The sequence below is a fragment of the Kryptolebias marmoratus genome, linkage group LG4 (genome assembly GCF_001649575.2).
Source record: "Kryptolebias marmoratus isolate JLee-2015 linkage group LG4, ASM164957v2, whole genome shotgun sequence".
In the NCBI taxonomy this organism is placed as follows: domain Eukaryota; kingdom Metazoa; phylum Chordata; class Actinopteri; order Cyprinodontiformes; family Rivulidae; genus Kryptolebias; species Kryptolebias marmoratus.
Window position 1 is genome coordinate 3835803 of NC_051433.1, and position 23817 is coordinate 3859619.

At 37.5% G+C, this 23817-nt stretch overlaps 1 protein-coding gene across 2 annotated transcripts in view; it reads right to left on the bottom strand.

Moving 5' to 3' along the window:
• LOC108244939 (dedicator of cytokinesis protein 3) overlaps nt 1-23609 on the bottom strand; it is a 148104-nt gene extending 124495 nt beyond the window's left edge. For both annotated transcript variants that reach the window (XM_017431497.3, XM_017431498.3), the window contains exons 1-2: nt 23343-23609; nt 21378-21542 (exon numbers count right to left, since the gene is read on the bottom strand). In XM_017431497.3, coding sequence (XP_017286986.1) covers nt 21378-21414 — 37 coding nt within the window. In that variant the 5' untranslated portion in view covers nt 21415-21542; nt 23343-23609. The remainder of the gene's footprint in view (nt 1-21377; nt 21543-23342) is intronic.
• Nucleotides 23610-23817: the final 208 nt, after the last annotated feature.

The window sequence follows — 23817 nt, forward strand, 5'->3', positions numbered from 1 at the left end:
AAATAAACATTTGAAATATATGAGTTTGTATGTAATGTATGAATATAATATACAAGTTTCACTTTTTAAATGGAATTACTGAAATCAATCTACTTTTTCATGATATTCTAATTTTATGACCAGCACCTGTATATGGTCACACAAACAATAACCATGCAGCCTCTCTTGCTCTCTCTCTCACACACACACACACACATTGCCTGATAACAACAATGTGGAGCAGTCAGATCTGCCAGATGTTTGTTGGTACATCTTTGTGAGTCAGTGTGTGTATACAGTATGTGCATCTACTGTATTTCTACTCATGCATAAGAAAAGAAGAACCTATTCTCCTGTGAAACTCTGCACCTGATTAACACGCTTTAAAAAGCTGCCACATTGTACTTTTAGGTGCCCCGTACAGTACGTGTGTAATGAAGTAGTCACTCAGTGAAAACTCTTTATGCCTCTAAAATTATAGTTTCTCTAACCAAACATGTATCTGGTTCCTGCTTTCTTTGCTTTAAGCGGTCTGTTTGTTCTGACCTAATGGACCTCAGCATTAGTGTACTGGGTGTCCAGATGGCCTGCTCTGAAAGTGGAGCACTGGGCTAAGCTTCCATTATACAGGCTTAAAAAATACACACTAATCACCCAATAGCACTCTGCACAACTGCTGCTTTTAGAGGAAGCCACCAGGATGTGATTGTGTCTAATCTCAGTCCTGCTGTCTCTCTCAGAGAATATCATTCACCGTTATCATGACATGAGTTCTGTTGATTGTTACTCAGATCTGCGTAATGGACAACCTTTTCAGAAGCATATTTTCCAAACATGTTAAATGCACAAAGTAGTAAAAAAAAATTGTCTCCACTACATATAAAGAATCGGTTTTGTCATTATAACTTGTGCATAAAAGTTGTCCTAGGAGTGTAATCAGAAATGCAGCATCAGCTTAAGGAAATAAAATGTAATGATGCAAAGATTTCAGCTAGAATAAAATGCAACATCCTTCATACAGTTAAAGTCACTCTGCTGGGATACACTGCACAATTGTTCTCTCCTATTGTTTCACTATACAAGGAGCAGTAGCTTTAGGATAATTCTTTTTGTTGTTGTTGTTGTTTGTCTGTCCATGTTTTGTAGAAATTGATCTTTTACTATGCTCTGAGCTTTTGTTTTCAGGCAATAGGACCTATAAAAAGACATTTTATGATCTTCTGAGTAGTGACAATGACCTTTGGCAGCTTTCAACAGACCATTGGTGACATTTCATTTTAGGTAAAGTTCTTCCAGTGGATCCTCAAGAAGTCTGTCTTTATCAGCTCTGTGACGTTAACACTCCAGGTCTGGACATTCATCACGAACACAACCGCGAGTCAAAAATCCATGATGTTTTCCAGCCCCTGATTTCTGAATACTATTCAACTCTCAAGATGATTGCAGTCTAATACTTAAAATTGAAATTTAGAAACTGTCTGACACCATGGACTCTTGGCAGTGCGCCTGCAACAGCACACATCAATTAACTCATTAAATAGCATCACTGCAGGTCAGAGTGGAGAAGAGTCACCACAGGGAAACACCCACACTGCGCTGTGGGCTCTGTTGGGAAGGAGCCAAGCTGCTGGCACTGCCATCATCATCTGACATCATCGTCAGTGTGCAGAAATGTTTGGATGTGTGTCTGAGGTTTTGGTTTACCGACACAATGAAACCACTGCATCACACCAGACCATCAGCACTCAGCTCCAGAGCCCATGTGGGTCGGTATCACACAGACTTTGTTGTGGAACAGAAGATAAAATAATGAAACTACTGCTCAGTTTATTAGGTTGTCAGTTGTAGACAAGGTGCATAAGCATAAAAGTTGCTAAATCTTCCAAATTGCACTGAAAAAGCCTCCAAAAAAACTGAAAAAATTACATTCATGCACCTGCAAATGCAGAATCAGAGCAGCCTTGAAACCTTGGTAACAGATTGTATTTAACATAATTCCCTTTTATAATCCACATGAAACACCATCAAGTTCCCCTCTTTAAAATACCCTGAATGCAGCTGTCTTTAAATGATAATTTATGAAATTAAACTTTCCTTTGGGACAGACTGAATCTTCTCTTCTAATTTGGAAACTGAATTGAATGGCAAACATTTTACATAAGTGTGACAAGCACATTTTAGTTTAATTATTTTTGAAGGCAGCGACAGAAATGTGTGTGTGTGTGGGGGGGGGGGGGTATTCTTAAAAGAAAAAAGTTCTGCCTTTTGCAATTTATAAGAATAAAAAAAGAAAATCAGTAAGTGCATCTGTTCGTTCTTTTGTTCTTCCAATTCTTATTCAGCAACTCTGTTATCAGCCTCCTGATTCAGCAGTTCCAGACCTTCCAATGTACAGAGAAATTTCATCACAAAACACTGGTGATCACAGTTTTATTCAAAAGAAAAAATTCTCTTACACACACACACACACACACACACACACACCATAAGACACATTAAAGGCCGCCTGCCTGCGTCTGCGGTCACCTTGGAAGCTTTTTCTCAGCTGTTTCTTCACTAAAATCTGGACTAAACTTGAACCTCTGTACCGCCTACATTTAAGATAATGTAATCATGTTAATCTGAACCTGAACCCGTCTCCTGTTTTTCCATTTGGGTGACGTATTCTTGGGTTTGCTGTTACTTCTCCCATTAAAACAGTTTCCAGTGGTAACAGCAGTTGTTTTCAGAGGAAAACTTAAGAAAAATCACTGTGAACTCTGGTAATGGTACCAAATAGTGTTTCCTGACAAGTGTTAGTCCATCATTGTGAGAGAACAATGACATGTGTTCTCTCTGATTTTCTTTGAAGGCAGGTCTGATTTTTCTTTCACCACAAACTAAACTGGCTCTTGTGCTTCCCTTCCTGCAGTCTGGAAGGTTGACTGCTGTGGTTGTTTGTGACATTTTTTAACATCGTCTCTAGTAAATTAATGTCAGTATAATACTTGCCGATAAACATCATAGCACTTTATAACTGCATATAAATAGGCTAAAAACAATGTCATTTGTATTGTTTAGCAAATTGCAAAAACACTGAATAAAATAAATCTTGCATTTAAAGTTTAACTAGCAACCCATTTTTCCTCCAGCAGTATCAACAGTAAAACAAAATGAATCTTCACATTTCTAGTTCACATTTCTAGTTATTTTTTGGGACTCAATGCACGTAATGTTAAGGAGGAATTATGGGTACCACTTTGCAATAAGGGCCTATATAAAAAGGATTCATTAATGCTATATGAATGAACACTGAACACTGCATAAAAAAATAATCAGATATAAAAATGTTATTAAAAATACTTCAGCTGGCTTACCATTTGGCAAACATAAGTGTTGTTCTTTTAGTCATTCATTTCTTTAGGTAAATATAATTTCATTTTATAATGTCCTTTTATCTTATAAACGGTTAATTCCTGGTGTTTTGGTTGCAGAAACCTAACAGCAAAAAGGATTCTGAATGTGAAACCTGCTCTCTCAGACTAACAGTTTTACAGCGTACCTTCCTCATACGTCACAGAATCTAAAAGTTGCAATGATGCTGACAACTCTGACTTCATGGGTTGTGATCCCGCAACAAGTGGACTTCTCAATGTATTGAATGTAACAGGCTGAAACTGAATCAGACTTCTTCATAATGCCGACACAATAACCAGTATTCTGCCTGCAGCCATTTTCTCATTTTAAAAGCTCCAACAGTCCGTGTTAAAACTCAGTTCGATGTTTTCTCACATCGTCTCCAGATTCACTTTACTGCATTGCACTCATTTCAGTAAAAGTCTGCTATAAAACATTTATTAGTTCACAACCAGAGTTACAGACCCTAACTTTTGTTTTAAGCTGCCATTATTAGCAGCAGGGTTACACTTACAGGCAGTACTGGCTGGGCCATTTAAACATTAAACCGGCACACACGTACACAAGCAGAAATGCTCACGAGCATAAGACACTAAGTGCTCCCCACCATACAAGCCTTTTATCAGTAAACTCTGAATGCCAGGAAAACCTCCAGAGGGAGGGATCCTGATCAGAAACCCGAACCACCTGAGACGATTCCTTTTGATGAAGAGAAGCAGCGGCTCTACTCCAAGCTGTCCGCATCCCCAAAATCTGTTTGTTTGGTCCTCTAGGTCAGGGATTACAAACCACTAGGCCAAAGACAGAAATAATAAAAACTTATTTTAAAATAATCTAAGTATTTTATACATTGGCCTGCGAGGTATTTTATATTAAATAAAAAACCACATCCATTCATGCCGCTTTCCTGTGCTTGACTCAGTCACAGTTATTTTCCTCATACTAGAAAAACCTCCAAGCTAACCCTCGCAAACATGAGCAACAAATAAACTTAGCTGGAGAACGCCTTATAACCCAAGTAGTCTGTGAAAAAGTATCCACTAAAGTTTAAATTGGTTCAATATCACTCTATATATTAAAAAAGTAAGAAACTAACAAAAAAAAACACTTCTGTGTGCTCATATTTATCTAACATCTGTACCACTTAGAGGACTTAATTTTCCTGTTACAAACTTAATTTGCTTCCCTAAGATGCAGTCAGAAGTCAAATCTTTCATCAAGACCTTGTGCCTGGTTATGTTTTACATGTTTAACAGTCTGCCATCTCATCAAATTGTCTCATCCCAGAAAAGAGCCGAGTCAGCCTGGCGTAATGATGTCACTTTGATTCGTCCTTCTTCCAAAGAGACCCCACAGCTGCTTCTCGGAGCGGACGGGTGTCAGGTTACACATCTCATTGATTGTGACTCTCAAGCTCAGCGGTCACTGTTGACTCAGCTACTCATCACTCATCCAAGAACTTGGCCCTTAAAAATAAATACCAAGGCACTGAAACAAAGAGCTTGGACAAAGAGAATTTAATATTCTGTTTTATGGTTATACAATATTTTTGTAATGTCTTTTTAATGAGAATGGGGGCCACTGTTTACCTGCTCTGAGAGCCATTACACTTACATAATGTGCCTAATTTCAGAACCGTGTCCATAAAACTAAATGATAAAATCAATGTTTTCAGCTAAGTGTTTATCTGAGGGAAGCAGTTTTTCCCTTTTTAACTTGTCTGAAGACTGAGTGGCTCCACATGAAAACTCCTACATTAAAAATATCTTTAAGTAATGTTTTTATTTGGTTGGTTTATAATGGTCAGCTGGCATTTGTCTTGTTGAGAGGATAATGGAAATTCTCAGATACAGTATTATAAAGCTAAAGATAATATCTGACTGGACTGCAACTATTACTTCATATTGCAAAAAAATAAACACATTTTCTGTTGCATTCTTACTGCAATCTGCATATTTGTGATCAAATGACCAGCGAGCCATGCAGTCGCATTTTAAATGGCCAATTTTGAAAAAAACGCAGTTTATTTTTGTGCCCTGACCTCTTCCTACGTCACAGCCGCCCCCACATTTATGATTTAATCTACCGGAGTACGCTTTAGAATTTAGGAAAGGTCGATCTGTACAAGTTTTTTAATTGTTATCATTTACCATGGATGTGGTTTTAGAACCTGAACATGCTTTCTGTTATACAAGAGCTCTCGTGCAGGTTCAAAACAGCTTTTTGAGATGGGTTCAAGACACTCACAACAACTTTGTGACCATTAAGTGAAAAAAAAATGTTGCACAAATTTTTAAACAATGTTCAAAATTCAAGCAACAAGGGTGCAAGCAAATTGAGAATCTTTGCAAGCATCGCAAATCATTCTAGAGACTACCCACGCAAGAGAGATGCCACCTTAAGGAAAGACAAAGCAGCCAAGGTCCAAAGGAAAAAGAAAACAAAAAAGCCTGGCTCCTGGAAGTATAAAGAATTTGTGGGTGATAGAAAACATTTGCACTGCATCTGAAGGACAAAATGCAAAAGAGTTATTTGGCTTCAAATTTCAAAGTTCGGAGTCAAGGTTCAGACGTGAAAGAAAAACTGAACAAACAGCAACAATGTCAAGAAGATTACAAATGTTTCAACATAATGCTGATTAAAATGTGCTCCAAGGGAGATAAAGAGAAAACAACAGGTTTCACACATCGTGTCAGATTTACTGGTTACACGAACATGAACATGTAGTATAACTTATAAATAAGTCCATTAGTATTGTTGCACACTTGTGTTTTAACATTAACATGTTGCACATTTTATAACTAATTTCAAAGGTAAACAGAAAGTTAACATTTATCTGTAAAATCCCATGTTTTATGAAAACAAACTCCTGCCTTAGACTCAGAAAGTTCCTCTACAATAAGAACACACTGAAAGTGCCATTTATTCCAACTCAGCCACAGCTTTTTTACCCAGTCAGGAGAATTTATCTCTAAAAGAGTTTTTATTGGTTCTTTCAACCCCAAGGCAAGGAATTGTAATTTGCTGAATCAATTAGTAATGGACCACTAATATTCACAGCTGATTTGTGGTGGTTATCTAATGATGTCTGATGATCACAGCACTTTCCACAGCTCTCACACAGAGAACTGCTGCCTGGAAAAAGAAACGTTCAGGAAAATGACTGGTAGTGTAATAAAATGGTGCGTGTTTTACATTAAATTCAATTAAATAATAATGTGGACAATTTGTTGCAGTTTCCTTTTAGCAGAAAATTGGTTGGTATAAAATAATGAAAATTTAGAGACAAAAAGTGAGCTAAAAAAATGCCAAAACATACTTCAGTCTTATCAAAATATCTGGATCTTTAACTTGTGTTAGACTACTTACAGCTTCTAGATGTATTACACTTTTAAATACAATATTTGTTCTCATTTTTTTTAAATAAATAATATACACTAAAAGCAACAGATGGAAAGTAATAGAGCAATCCAAAAAAGATTATATAAAATGTTTACACAACTAAGTGAAAATGAAAATTTCACCTGCAGGTATCGGTTGCTATTTTACGACCAGAATCAATACGAGCGCTTTGATGTTATTTACAGTTTCTGCAGTCCAGCTAAATGTGACTTTAGTTCGCTGAACTCTAACTGAACTGCTAAGACCAGAAACAGAGTGGAGTCAAACCATAGTTAAGCCCTTTCACCGATGGCTTCAACCTGTTACCACAACAGTTTAAATTACTCAGCACAAATAATTACTTTTATGGTGTTTAGTTGTATCCTTTGCCTGTCATAGTATGTTCACTCCTTATATGATGTTGTGACTAAGTGTAAATCATGTTGTATCACTTTATGTTAGTCTTTCATAAATATGAAATGGAAAAGTAACCCTAGATGCAAATGGTTGGCACTGCTTAAAATCCAAAGGCAATGGTCATTACAATTAGAAGTGTTATTACAGAGTGCAGGGCTCAAGCTCAAAAAGGTCTATGAATTATTTTTAATGGAATAACTGAGAGGTGACATGGTGGAGCAGAGATTAGAGCACCAGCTGGCACCAGCTCCTCCGCGACCCTGGATTGAAAGAAAATGGATGAATGACTGACAATCTGCATGGATGGTAGGGAATGCAATTCTTTGTCTACATGTTCAAGGTTGTTCTAACACTTATTTGATCTTGTTCACATAAAAAATATTTTCTAAAATGATCTTTTTATTTGCCCTTTCTAAAAAATATCCTTGTAAGCTTGGCACCGTTTCTAGAAATGTCTTCGTTCACGCAAAAATACCAAAAACAACTCAAAATCCTGTAGTGGCTTTGCCAGGCCTGTATGTGGTGCTTTAACACTGCCACAAAAATACACCAAAAACAGGAAATAAAGGTGTGCACATAAAGACTGCACGCTAAAAACAAACTGTTAATGCCAAACCCAAATTTTTATCCCCATTCTCTGTCAAGTTCCTTTTTTGAATCAAGTACGTAATGTTTGTTATTGTTCATCAGCCTGGTTGTTAAAACTATATGCTGTATATATATAATGTTTATTATTGTATTATCTGCCAAAAACATACAAAATAGTTAAATGGGGGATAGAAGAGTTGCTTTGCTAGAAGGTTTTAAAGTGTTATAAGTGTGGACCAGCTTTAAAGTTGGGGAAAAAGTGTTTTAATCTTCAGAAAAGCTGCTGCATAAAAACACGGCTAAGACAACTTCAAAAATCCGCACATTAACATGAACTGTTAATGTGGAGATTCTGCTAATGCAGAAAGTTTGGTGATCCCAACTCTCAGTAAGTCACTTCCTCGCATACACATGTTCAGTACAGTTATTACAGGCAGAGAGACCGAATATAATCAGGTCAATGAAAACGTCCATCATTTGACTGGAATTAGACAGGAAGAGGAAGAAGGGTTAAAAGGGGAAAACTGATAGGGTCAGAAAGAGAGATGATGGAGACCGGGAAGAGAGAGAGCACCAGCCAGAGGGGAGGAACAAGAGCGGGAATTAAAAAGGAGTGAGTGATAGTGAAGTAACTATTAATGTGAGGAGCGGAGAACAGGATGCTGAAAAATTTAAATGTATGGTTTATAATTTATGTTGATGGATGTTAATTCTTACCGGTCATGCAGACTGCTCTCCTACGCAGACATTTGCACCGTTTTTAACATGCAGACCACAGCAGTTACTCCATCTGTTACCACTGAGGAGAACTTAAAGGTTTTTATGCCATTACACACTTTACTGATTTATGGTTGTTTATACAATTTCTCAGTGTTTGGGGAAGGAATATTTACGATATTGATTTGAAGTTTGTTGTAAAACATTCGGCTTCTTGGGGTTTCACACATTCAAACATTAAATCTAAACTTGTTGTGTCCAAATTTTGATTCAGCTTAATTTATCTCAGAGGTTATAAATTAGAAATCAGATGCCTCACTAAATTCAACCAGAAGCAGTTTGTTTTCATCATATTATTCCATTCGGACATGGTTTGAATTGGGCTTGTAGAAGCTGTAATCTAAGCAACAGAAAGACTAGATGAGAAACAGAATCTGACTGGACCCTGAGTGATCACTTAGTAAAAGTAGGAGCAGCCTTCAAGGGTTACTCAGGGTCCGTAATTTAGTTTTGTAGTGTAATAAATTCTGTTTACGCATAGCCAGAGTCTCTAATTATGTCTGCATGAAATCTGAAAGTCACTTGCATCAAGTTAAGTTTGCATGATTGTTTTGGGTTAGCTGTTTAGCTTGGTTGATGAAGTTACAAGTTTAATGTTGTATTCTTAACATTTTAGCAATTTGGAATTAAGTTAATTTATAAATTATTAGCTTCACCTCAAACAAAATGTTAAGTAAATGTTAGTGCTCATGATACTTCAACTTCCAAAGAGAAAATTAGTCTTGTGACTTTTCCTGAGCTGCATTTTAACTGCAGTTACTTCAAAAAATAGCTCTGACCTGTACTAATAAGAGAGCAAGACCAATTAATTGGACAGACAATTTTATTTGGCCAATGAGATATTAATTTTATGCTCTAAATTCTGAAACTGAATTTCTGAATCAAAGTTCAGACACCCTGATCATCTCAGATAAAACATAATTTAATCATTGTTGTGTGTGAGCTGGGCTGAGACTGCTGTATCATGGAATTCCATTTTGACACATTTATTTGATCCTAACTGAGTAAAGCTTTCTGTGGGTGCCTTCGTGTAGATAAATTATGTTTCCTTCTAACCTCTACTTTTGCCAACAGCTGATTTTTCCATTGTTGCAATTAAAAAACACAGCTTCCACAGATTAAGAGCTATATTCTGTTTTCAGAATGTTAAAAGCTTTAAATTTCCAACAGTGTGTTTTTCCCCTCAAGAGTTCCAGTACCCCAAGCAGAACAGATATTTTAGGCAAAGCATCAACCCATTAGCTTTAATAGTACTGTAAACCCATTTAACCCAACTGTCGAAGCTGTATAGGCTCCAGCACAGCTCACTGACCTTTGGTGTAGTCCCCTCTTCAATGTTCAACCACTCAGTGAGGCCTATTACCAGCACATTATTGTAATTCAATGAGATGCTGTATGCAAGGAAGCCTGTAGGCCACATGCACATTAAAAACATGCACACAGTTCCACTCAGCTGCAGCTCAGACAGGCATGGACATAAATTTACTGACCAGATCAGCCTATATGACCGTGAACACAACAACTATGCTGTAGCAGCGAAGGTTTTGCATTTTCACTGAATGGAAATCATTCACTTACAAAAACAGGACTGAGAAAATTACCAGCATGTTGCAGAACTCACTAATTGGCCTTAAAAAGCTTGACAAGACAATTTTAAGACCTTAAAAAACTGCTAAGACAGAAAAAATTAAAACGACTGCAGTGATGCAGTTTTCCACTTAAAAATCAAAGTCAATACTTATCTTTTCTTTTGTGCCACGAAAAGAGAAAAAATGCTGATGTTTCTTTTAATTTCATCATTGATGTCTCCGAGGTCTAATTTAGTCTTTGTTACAGCTGATCAAACACACACACAGAGCAAATGTTCATTCATTAACATATCCAAGCACAGACGCAAACCCTGATGCACCAACTGAAGAATGAACTCTTCATCCAGTTGACACGACCGACTGAGCAGCCAGTGGAAACTTACTCATCCTGTGCATCTTACTCATTCTGCTCTTTACATATAGTATCTTTTTATAGACCACTTGCTTTGAGAGTAGCTGAAGCAGTACTTTTAGAAATGGTCTGAGGACAACTAATTATGTTTTTAATGGTCAAGCCTTTTCCATTCTACACACATACACCATTAATTATTCTCCCTTCTGTATTCCTTTTAAACTTGGAGATCTACAGCTGTTCTTTTTACCATTTTAGGCAAAATATTATACAACATGAAACTATTCGGGCAAATTGTAAAATTTTACATTATTATGCACAGCTTTCTTAAAAAGGTACTCATTGCAATATCACGAAGACCGGTCAAACAGAAAGAAAACCCACTTGATTTTTTTTTTCTCAAATTGATAGTGTCCTTAAATAAAATTTAAAAAAATATAAGCAAAATTTGTGAACATGTGCCAACCTCGATCTGTGGAAACAGCTGAAGTAACTGAAAATAGGTCAACAATGGAGACATCTATGAAAGAGCTGTTTGGGATGGAGAAGTCCAACAGTTTTGATGTTCTGGTGCATGTTCCCGCTCAGATGTTTTCAGTAAAGTATCTCTAGATTCCACATTAGGATTTGAGTTTTAAATCTTCAGAGTGTTAAACTACAAACTTTTAATTGGTAAACTTACCAGTCTAGCAGAGGTTTTGCAAAAGCTGCATGCCTGAATGCTGAGTTCTGCCTTCATGGTGCTCCAATGCCAGGCTTGATTTGTTCTTAACAGGTGTCCTACTTGTCCTCTTTTCTTTCACATTTAGCAGCAGATTATGGCTTATATTTTCACCTAAAAATCTTCTCCAGACTCTTCACTTATCCAATTCTGCCATATTTGTTTTCCTACATTAGCTACGCCCAGCCTAATGTAAGTCAATCAGCTGAACCCTCTAAACGTCCTTTAACTTTATGACAATAACTATACCTGGGGGTAAAAAATTACTTTCTTGCAACATAAACAAAATATTAGGGTTTTTTAACTTTTGCTTTTTACTGAGTGTTTTTCCTGTGTGACAAAAACTTTAAAAGTTGAACAAACTAGTGTGAGTATCTAGTTTGCTTGAGTGACTGAAAAAAAAACAAATCTTTGTTTAAAGAACTGATGATAATTCTAAGTAACAACAACACATCCTCAGCCTGAGAACAATAAAAACATGCAGACAAGAAAGCTGAACTTAATGGATGGAGCAGAGGAACGATTACTTCTATTAATAGCATTTCTATGTTAATTATTTATCACATAAAGTGAGAGACAGATGGAAGGAAGGAGGAGCACGGGGGGATAATTTGCTGTAAGTGATAAAGGTGAACAGAATATGTCTGAGGCAGAGAAAAATACAAAAATAAAGTTAAAAATTCAGGAAAGCAAAACAGAGAAGAGGAAATAATAATAAAAACAACAACAATAATTGGGCCATAGCATCTGCCCCCCAGCTTGCAGTGTCAACCACCATTTGTGTCTTCTTCCATGCGAGGCAGGAGTTCATCTCAGGGTAACAGCAGTAAAAAATTAATTAATTAAAAATCTTCCTTCAGCAACATAAAAATAAATACAGATGTGGAATAAAAGAGGAGGCATCATCTTAAGCCTGGTGCCTGAACAAATAACAGTTCTTCTCACCTTGGTGTCCAATCTTATTAATACTCAGCCCCTGTTTGCACATGGAGACACAGCGAAGCGTGAATTACTGTACAGATAGTTGAACACATGGTGGGTGGTGAAACAATGCAACATGCAGTAGGCGTCGGGTCAGTTCAGAAGGGATGTGTTATGAATTAAGTAGAAAATATTTAAAGTCTCTGACTTAATATTTTTATTTATTTTATATCAATTTAGGCTCCGAGTGGTGATTTATTACTTATTTAATTAAAGGCCTAGTGTTCCTTGAAGGACTGCATATCACCCCTTTCATGACAGAGTTTGAGACTGAGATCATCTTATGTTGATTTTTAACTTTTCTGGTTAAACCTTGAAACTAACAGGATGAGCGATCACATGCAATTATCTCACATGATCTGTTAGCACTTTGAGCTTGTGTTGTAAATGATGGCCAGCTACAGCTACATTAAGTTTCAGGTCTGTATCTGTAAAACTAGCTGAGTTAGAGCCATTTGTGGCAACCATCTTGAATTGGGCTGACTTAAAAAGTTAGATGGTTGTAGATGTTTATCCAGGTTTCACTTCCTCAAAGTTTCATTTGAATTTGTTCAGTAATTGATGAGATATTTAGCTAACAGTACAAACAAAACAAAAACTCACACACACACACACACACAATCGTTTTGCCTTTAGATGGGAGGTGATAAAAATGTGACCCGGGGCACTTATCCTGTTTTTTCCCTCATCTTTCGAAGAAGCAAACTTAGCGCTACTAAAGAACTAAAGCAAAGAAAAATATTACTCTACTTTCTAAGATATTTGTTGGGATTTCTTTATGATGCCAAAAAAAAAAAGTGAACTATTTTGTGTTTTTTTTTCTCCTGAACTTAATCTGGACAATAAAAGGTAAACCCAAACTGGGATGGTTACATTTTAATCTATATACATGAAAGTAAAAAAAGGAATTTATGACTAAAAGGACTGTAGATCTTTTTTTAGGCGCCAATCAATAAAAACAGAGAAGGGCTAGAGTTGAATTTCAGGAAACTGAACTCAGATGTCAGGAATAGCTGACAGCTCCTTTCTATTCTTATCAAAGGGTAAGAGCTAATATGAAGAATAAGAAAGGAAAAGAGGTTGCACCAACTTACATTTACCATTTCATTTGAAAACAGATCAGCTGAACCGTCTGGATTGCTCACAGAGTAAATGTGTTTGGAAACTGCCCAATCAGAAGAGGTTTTACTAGAAGTTGGCTGCAGGATTCAGAATCTGTCTGCTCTCAGAGTTCTTGGACAAATTATTTCTAAACTGCTTTAGGTGTGAAGCAAGAAAAGGTCATGACTGTTCTGAGTACTTAACAGTCTGATGAGGACTTGATAAGCTTAAAAAAAAGTGTTCTTCACATTTTCCTAGAAAATAACAGGACAGAATCCGAAGAAGAATGAGTCCTTTAAAGATGTAGAGGGAACTAACTAACTTTGATGAAAAACAAAGAGGGAAGAGAGTGGATTGTAACAAGCCACATTTAACTTTAACACAGTAAACCTTGGATCGTGTTTCTACTTTCTTGCAAGACCAACACAGGACGTCTCCCAACCAGAGCAAAAAAAAAAAAAAACATTTCCTTTATTTGCTGCTTTTATAAACCAGCTTTAATTTATGACATTTTTTCAGCAATACTTCTCTTTGTTCTTGAAAAGCTACCACAAACTTTTGCAAAGGTCTGTAAATGCAGAAATCTACTAGCAAACATTCTCCCTGCTACTTAAACAAATGCATTTAAACCTAAATAATTAATGACTAAAGATAATTTATAGTTGCAGTATTAAGTACTGAAAAAATATACAAAAACAGTTGGCCCAAGTTTGGAATCCACAAACTAAATTTATCAAAGAAACTGATGTATTTGGCTTGAATATCCCAAACAAAAAAGGTTTTATTCTCTCCACTCCAACCTGTCCCTGATAATGCGATAATGTTTGGAAATACAAAACTAAACCTGTTATGAACCAGTCTACTAATTCTGTTAACAGACCCTCAAACAGAACCCAGTAGTTGTTCAATTTTACCTCAGGTACAGTTTCATTATTTATTGCATGTCAGGGGTTAAACCTGTGGAGTAGCAGGTTTTACTCAACCAATATGTTCGTGTTGTCAGAGATTAGGACTGTTTGTGATGTGGCTCCATCTTTTGAATGGAAGCTGAGAAGTTGGCTCGTTGTTATGGCGATTGTGGAGCCAGGGTGTCCACGGAAACTCAGCGGAACCATAACAACGACGGAACTCTCCTCCAGAACTCTGTTGTGTTTAAGACCTCTGAGACACACAAATACTGACACGGACCCACACACGCGTGCGCACACACCCACTGGGTGATGGAGCCCACATCCAAAGCAGAACTTTACACAAACAGGGAGAAAAAAAAGTCTTCCCTGACGCACACCATGACTTCAGTATTTTATTATTAAGAATCTGCAAAGCAAACCCAAGTCAGGAATCTGATACATTTTCAAGCAAACACAAAACTAGCCAACCTAAAAATTACCCAAAAAATTTTGCTTTTTCACAGAACCACTTACACACAGTCAAATAAATAAAGACTATTTAGATCAACAACAAGCTTTAAGTAATTCACTGCCATAGAAATAGTTTTATCATCATAAAGAAAAGCAATTAAAGGACTCTGTCAGCCATCACTAAAGGGCATTAAGCCCTGACATCCTGGTGCTCTGCACATAATCCTCCTGAGCCTCCTGCCTTTGGTGTTTCAGCCCACTTGCTCACTTTCTTTTATTTTTTTTGTGGGGAAATTTTCTACATCAGCAAAGACTTTAGGTTCATTGAAGTTTCTGTTTTGGTCTCACAACATCACCTGTTAGCAAGGGAAAGAGTGGATACATACAGTCCAGCTGAGCAACAAGGTGTTTGTGATTAACAGAAAACCCTGTAGCATCATCATCATCATGATTCATCAGTTTCTCCACAGGGAAAGTATATAAACAGTGAAGGAAAGGATTGAATAATGAACCTTCTTCATTTCTAAAATTGATTAGATTAGTATTTCAGCACCATGGACAGCAGCCAGACTCTCAAACTTCATCAAATCTTTAAACCTCCTCACAATCTCTCTCTTTTTTTCCTCTTTCCAGTTTTTATTTTGGGCTGCAAGTGTAAAAGTTAATGTTATGGACACATGTTTGTCTAATTATTAATGTATTTGGAAGTTTGAGGATAATTTCAGCGAGTACTTTTCAACTGAATATCCAACAGGCCAGGACAATTTGTCTGGAAAACTTTAAACAACATCAAATTCCATAGTGGGAAATTAAAGCTGCCAGCTTTCACTACTCAACATTAACCTGGTTAGATTTTAGCGTCAGGGGAAAAGTAGAATCTCTTACCAATTAAATGTTTTTCTCCTAGGAGAATAGCTTTATTACAGACAGAGGCTTTATGATTAAAGCTATAAATCTGGGTCACTAAACACCAACAGTCATGAAAAGTACAGCAAAATGCCTCAGAGAGACTCTTTAGCATTTTAAAAGTTCAAATGAAGTACAGTAACAGCGTCTAAGAATGAGGAGGGCGGGGAAGGAGGGATACTCCTGTTCGTTACAGCAAATTTGTAAAACAAAAATGCTTTGGAAAAAATTATTCATTATGTTGCATCTAATTTGACCATCAATCCAAAACAGAAAATCCTTCTTGCACCTGTTTCAACTTTTTATAAAACCAGCAAAGCCTAACTATTTTTTAAAAACGTTTTCAAGTACATGAGATCTAAACAGGACATGCAGTTCAGAAAATGAATGGATGCGTTTATTTGAAAGCAAAGTGCACAGCAGAACAGAGGTTCCTCCTCACAGCTGTTTGGTTCTCTAATGGCTGTAATGTCACAGTAATGGCTGCATTAAAACACTACGCCCTAACAGTTGTGCTTGAACACCATCTGTGAAAACTGCAACAGAGAAAGATTGCGGTATTCTAAAAAGATCACTTGTTTCTCCACCTCACTAAAGGGAGATGAGAGAATTACTGTACAACACTACACGCCACTGTGAATAAAGAGACTAAATTAGTAAAGAGATTTTGTGGTTTGTTAATTTGCTGCTCTAAGATGTGATTAGGAGGCGACAGAAGCACCCAAAGGAAAAGTGGAGGAGGAGCGGGTGAGAAGAGTCAACTTGATCTGCTGTCAGATTTTAAGCACTGAGGTCATTTCTGCATGTAGGACTTCAGGTTATCTCCTGGTTCAACAGTAGAAGTGGTCAGAATAACAGAATAAAGATACATCATCAGCAGGAAGTAAATAGGGATGGAAAACTAAAGTGTTCAAATCAGACTCTGGTTTCTGGAAACGTATAATGTGTTGATTCTGATTTTGACAAAGTCTGATTTGACCAAGTTCTCATTTTGACTCATGATAAAACACTTCTTATTCAAAACACCAGGTTGTTTACTATATATATATATATATTCTCCAGGTCACTGAACAGTCACATTTTGTCTCTTATAAGCCAAATTATAGCTATTTACTTTTGGATACAATCCTCATAAGTGCACAATTTCATACGATATTTTTCCTTTATTTCTACAAGATGACAAGATTGTAAAAATATAATGAACCACAACAAACAAACAAAAATAAAGTCCTGATGAATATGCTTAAGTCAGAATGTTAATTTACTACTTCTTTTTTTTCCTTTTCCCAAAAGAAACATCTTGCTTTTCAGAGTGACATGAGCCCAGTTAGAGCAATTAAACTTGACATGTCACCACAATATGAAGCAAGATCAATCAAGTTTCTGTGATTTATTGAGGTTTTTGACAAAAAAATATAATTTAAAAAAATTAAGAAAACGAGCGACATAAAAAAGATCATTAAAGTGTGGTTAAAACGGTCAAAACAATGGATGTTTCTAAACAAACATCAGCTGAGCAGAGGCATCAAAAAGCAGTTAAATAAAAAGTTGGTTCAGAAGAATTAGGTCGTATTGAAAACAGACAAAAAACACAAAACTAAATAAATTAGGGGCATAATTTACACCTCGGTTCATTTCACAGAGAAACAATTTGAACTTTGAGTTTGGTGGTTCCTGTCTGGTTGGGAAAATTCTCCATATCTGTCAACCATTGACACGTGGTCCAGAAGTTGGAATCATTTCAGTTCAAAACAAGAAGGTTCTGGAAGCGACCCAGCTGAGTGGTTGGAGGCTTTGTGTGGGTTTAAAGTTTTCTCCTCTGCTGAGTCAGTTTCAACATCAATCTAACAATTGTTTCTTTTTGTGCAAAAGGGTCATAATAGTCAAATAAGAGTCGTAAATTTGGTGCTACGTTGTATTTAAAGCAATTTATTGGGTTAAAAAAAAGCCAGATGCATTTAAGTCCACTTTTAGTTAAGAAAGTTGAATCTTCTGTACCAGTTCTAATGAAAAGAACTGTTGTGGTTGGTAAAAGTTTAACTTTTACAAGGTGTGTTTCATAAATAGCTTGCTGGGATGTCTGTTTGTTTGTCCATCTGCCCGTCTGTCAGCCTGTCCGTCTGTCGGTGTTCTGTGTGGAGTGTGAGAACGGAGTAGTGTGCAGTGCTGGCCTGGGGGAGGTGAAGCTGCATTCAGAAAACCTCCATGGGTGCCACAAAGCTGCATTCATCCAGCTGAATAGCTGTTTTCTACAACTAGGCACTAGTCATCCCAACTCCATTGGAACGCCTCTGAGTTACCACTCTCTCTGCCTTGGTATGCAAAGCTTTATCCAGCAAAAATCACAAATAGATTAACAAAAGGCCTCACATGCATTAATACACTGATGGGAAACATGACTCATCGGTTTCAAAAAATTTCGGTTTTTCAGATCCATCCTTGTATTCAGTCATTTACTTTGTCAAAAAATATTTGTCACTCTTTTAAAAATTGTTATTAGCAGTAATTTGCATACAATAGGAAACTGGCAGAGACCACATTGATAAGGTTACATCAAAACTACTTTGCATTTGTTTTACAGAAACTACTCATCAATAAGTTAAAGGAAAGGTTGTCTTTTTTTGCTTTCTCGCTGTCAGACTATAATCTCTGTCTCCTTACATAATGTCTGTTAAGATTCACTGTTAAACCTTATAAGAAGTGATGCAGTTCTGATTTTTAAGTCAAAAGTCTGCGAGCAGATAAAAGCTATGATAAGGTCACAAAAAAACAAACAAACAAAAACAGTGTTTCATTCAAATTCTGTAAATGTCTCTTTCCAATTAACAGAGTGCTGGAGTCATGATTCCCCACATCGACTTCCTGTCAGCAGAGTCCTACTCCCTCCTCCAGCATCATACCGGTGTGGAGTCTCGCCTAATCGGTCACTTGGAAAGGCCCAGGCAGCTGTCAGTCGATGGCTTCAACCTCCAGGGGGAGAGGGGGGACTGGGGGGGACAGGGGGTGTCACCTCATTTTAAACACTTATGCAAATGTTGTTGGACTGTGCAAGCTTAGATTAGTTTTCACGGCGCGTTTCAGCTGCATGGGTGGTCAGAACTAAATAATGTGGAAATGTTTATTTATGAGTAGGTTTAATACTTCGGATCTTAAATATTTTTACAAGATACACACTTTAGGATTTAAAGGACAATACTTGGAGTTAAGAAGCTAAAATTGTAACAGAACAGCTCTGATCTAAAGAGCTCACTGAACATGACTAAGTTCAGGCTGCTCAAATAATCCAAACAGACAACTTCAAAATCTAACATCAAGACAACTAATGAGCTTCAGGTAAGATATGATGGTTTAATTATGGCAGAACAATCCAAAGTGCAGCCTCAACCAAAGACATGAACTGACGTAATAAAACATACAATCAAAATTTGCAGACTGATTATTAGGTTAGTTAAGCTCCAGCTGGCTCATGTTTGTTTTATTCTGAGGGAAAAAAATGGAACATGCTTAGTCAGCAAAGGTAGTTCTTGTTCTAAAAAGCAAGCTGAAATAAAAGCTGCTTTAAAGAAGGTGTGAGGAGTGGGTGGGTGGGGGGGGGGGGCTGAATGATAGAGACTCAGACAATAATTGAACTGTGAATTATTGACTAATGGGCCCTGAACCACCAACGCTCATCTGAAACCATTCACTCATTATGCTGCAACACAATATTGGTTGATAAATCACTGCTGGCCTGTTGTAGTTTCAGTCCACTGTACTGTCCATTAACTGGATCCTGCTCCTCTTGCTGCATCCGTTTCACTTCTCCATGGTTACACACTTTATATTACAAAAGACTATCTATGTCCTGCAGCAGGGCCTCTGGCTTCCACAAATAGCCTGCCATCATGTTGACGTTCATTTGTGACAGATAGTACACCAAGATTCACACCACAAGTACCACAGACCAGCCTTCAAGTAAGCTGCAGATGCTCACAAACAGAACAAAATAATAAAAACTAAAAAAAAGGTAGATAAGCTCTTATGGGGGAAAACAACATGAATTCAGCAAGTTTTTTCTGGTTTCCTGTTCAATATGTGAAGTTCATGGATTTTTTTCTTGAAGGGAGTCTTCTCTCCATTATCACATCTTCTTCCAGCCTTTTCCTTTAGGGGGTCACCTCAGCAGCATCACCCTCTGCATATCATCCTTCACGACATCCATGAACCTTCACTGTGGTCTTCCTCTTTTTCTCCTCCCTGGCAGCTCCACCATTAACATAATTTATCTAAGATAACCACCACCCCTCCTCTGCACAAGTCCAAACCATCTCAGCTTCACCCGTCTAACATCGTCTCCAACCCTGAGCTGTCCCTCTTATAGACTCATGTCCATTTCTGTCTTCTTGCTTCTACTGGCTTTCATTCCTCCTCTTTCCAACACATACCTCCACCTCTACAGACTCTCTTCCACCTGCGCAGTATTCTCACTACAGTTCACCATGTTGTCTGTGAACACTCAAGTGTTTTGATCCTACTCAGGTCATTGTGGAACAGAAACTGTATTGGGCTTTCATATGGGAGACCTGGCTTTGAATCCTGGGAAGATCTTCACTGTTTTCTTAATAAACTGTGACTAAATGCTGATGTGAAACCAGAAGTAGATATTTACAAAACTTTCACTTTTAGGTCATATATATAGTCCAATATAAGCCTACATGTCTGTACAGCTCAAAAATGCTCACACACCTGCATATGAGCTTCGTGTTAAGAACAGCAAAATTTTAAATTCCCACTTGTGAATATCTTGCACTCCTAAATCACGATGTCACCCAAAGTTTTTACTCTATTCTGTAGAATTCAGTCAGATAATGACACAGCAGAGTTTTAACACTTCAAAAAGTGACTTGGCTTTTTCATCTCCACAGCTAAATGCTGTCTGTCTGACTGGGAGGCAGCAGCTACCAGGGTGGATGAGTTGGACTGAAGAGAGGAGGGTGGAGAATGTTGCCATATTTATAACTAAAAAAAGTAAAGTTAGAATCAATAAACAAAGTATGCTTTTGTTTTATTACAGGGAGTGAGAACATGATTTAAGACAAAAATGGGGGAGTAAAATCACAAGTTTGCACCCCCACTTTAAACAAATGGGGGAGCAGCTGCTCCACCTGCTCCATAGAGTAGCCTCCTGTGATTTTGACCTTTTCTCTCTGGCATGTTACTTTAACAATATTTGGTGCATGAATAAATACACTTTATTTTGAGTTTAAACACAGAAAAAGTTCAGATTCACCTGAGCTCTGTGCATTAATGGCTACTTTTAACAACTAAACTGAAACAGAGCAGACTCATGGAGGTTCTGTTTAGTTGTTACATTAAAGCTTAGATCAGCTCTGCTCTGTGGGATTAGAAACCTTGAAAGCAACATGCACAGACTCAGGATTGCAATTTGTATGCATTAAGAAAAAATGTCAATAGCGGCCCAAAAATAGCTCCAGCCCAGGGGCCCAAACCCTCCTTAATCCTGCCATGCCATTAGGCTCCACTTCTCAAAAGCAAAAAGGCTTAAAGATCTCAGCTGTGGACAGAGAAATAATGCTTCTTCCAGTGCGGTTCAGAGCCACAGCCTTCACTTCTGAAGTATCAGAGGATTCCTTCTCACATCATTTACCAGCAAGTCATCCGTGATGCAGAGGCAGCTGGAAGCATCTCAGTGACAAATATGTTGTGCCAAGAATGAAGGGGCGGGGTGGGGAGGGGGGCGCAACACGGAAAGTACTGGACTGCTCAGAGTGTGACATCCTCGAGTTGCTCAGCGATACAGACACGTAAATAATAAACATTAAACTCACCAACACCGATTTTCTCGTCCTCCGTCGGCGTCCACATGATGTCCCGCTGGAACCAGAGCAAAATCCCAGGAAAAGTAGATTCACCCGAGGCGTCGCTTCATGGAAATCCCGCAGAGTTGTCTCCCAGAGAGGGGGGAGAGGCAGCAGCAGGGGAAAAGTTTCCCTCTGGAAGATGGGAGGGGGAAATATCTGAATGTTTTAGGTGTCAAAGATGAAGACAGTTCAGTTGTTTATGAAACTGCGCGCAGAAGAGGAGAGGTTTGGGTCGACGCATGGCGCATTGAGTCCGTCCATCTCTGCTGAGCAGCGTCAGGGTGATCTCAGACTACAGTCATCCAGCTTGGACACGTCCTGTTCCAAAATTATTAGAGTAATAACAGCGCAGGATTCTCCACACAAAAACAACTGTTCAGCCTCCTCAAAGCCCGAAGAAAGCTCAGTCAGTGCAGCATCCCAGTCTCCGCTCTCTCATGTTTTCTTACTTAGGATTCGTGCACGCATGCGTTCACGAGTTGCCACTAACTCAACTTGTCCCGGTGCGTTAGGAGGAGAGGAAAAATGAGTCCTGTCTGTGTTTTTGGTTGAAGGGGATCAGGGGAGTGAAGAGAGCCAGTGGGTTCCTCGGTCCGCAGCGGGAGGAGACGCTGGATTTGTCCACCTGATGGTTAAAGGTTTTCTCTGGATGACGTGTGGGCTAAATTACAGCAGGTGATCCTTCATAATTTAAGGGGGAGACAGTGGCGCGTGCCCTCTGACGCACGGGTGAAAAAAACAGCAGAATATGGGCTTTAAAGACGCACATGAAAAAAAACATTTATATATATATATATATATATATATATATATATATATATATATATATATATATATATATATATATAAGTATTCACTGCAAAGCACAAAATCAGATAAAGACAAAAGGTTATCCTGAACTATTTAAAATGGTGCAGTATGGAAGAGTTTACTGAAGTCGTTTTCCAGATGTATTGATATGCAATTCTGAAAAGCGGGTATGCACTCAATGTAAACAAAGGCTGAATCCTCCAAAAAACAGGTGAAAGCTTGAGTCATGTGACTGATTCTACATTAGCCTGGCCACAGTTGGCTCTAGGAAAACAAATGTGGTGTAATGCCACGTGACAAGGTCAAAGGTCAATGGGAATTTGAAAAAAAACTGCACCTTATGACAAAATCAACATGCTTTCTTAAATTCACAGCTAATCCGGCATTCTTTCAGATTAAAAGATATGAATCAGCTTGATTGAATGTTAAATGATGTTGAAGTGATCATTTCTGAACATGAAGAAACAGTTAAAAAAAAAGGTACATTTTTACTCCCGAGGTAATATACTATTACCTCATAACCTATCTGTCTAAATAATAACTAAATTACAACTGTCAAAGATAACTATAAAGGGATCAAGCAGGGTGGTGGAGTGCCATTAACTCCTGTGTGTGTGTGTCTATATATATACACACACAAAAGCCAAAAGCCCATATTATATATATAAAATATATAATATATATACGGATCTTTAGTTAGTTGGTATTAAAAGGAAAGCGACAGAAATATTTGTGGAATTGCGCCCTCGTGTGGACACCCCGGAGCAGCACAACTACGATCCTGAATGGTGAACTGCAGGAAACATCTAAATTGTATAAATATTATTTTTCTAGGTTGAAATAAGGTTTCACTTCCTGTTTGTGGGTGGCATATTAAAGTGAAACTGTCTGCTGCATCGAATCTGTAAATTTATCTGATATTTTAATCATATGCACTTTTCAAAGATAATGGCAAACCTAAAAACAGAAATAAAAAGCTTAAAAATTCTATTATATTTTTTAACTCTTCACCCACAACTGATTCTGTTGGATTGTAACAAATGAAACCAAACAGTTAGAAGAAATGACTAATACAGAAACAGGAGGCTAAAAGTACTAAAACTAATTTTTTTTAACACTTACGCAGATTTAGCAGGACTTCTTTCTGATGCTCTTCCATCACAATAAAACTCCACAAATCCATCTTTCTTGCCTCATAAATATTAACTTTAAAATTTACTGCAGTAAACAATCATGCTGACCGACATCCAAACTAAAAAAGAAAGAAAGAATGAAAATAAAAGTCATTGTGGCAAACACTGGATTCTAAGAATAAAACTGATTCTAAATGCTGGTTCCATCAGACAGCTCAGCCCGGTTTACACTTTCTCTTTAAAACAATAAATAAGAGGTGAATAAATACCATTAATCAGGGTTTTGTTCCACCAACATCCTCGCTAATTAAATTTATTGGAAACAGCTGTTGGTCTGAAATGACAGGAAGTTATTTTAATGTTTAGGAATCCTAAACACACAAGGATCCTCATCAAATCATCTGTGAATCCAAATTTTTAAAAAGTTTTTGCTGTTTTCTACTCCCTTTTAGGCTGCTTCTATA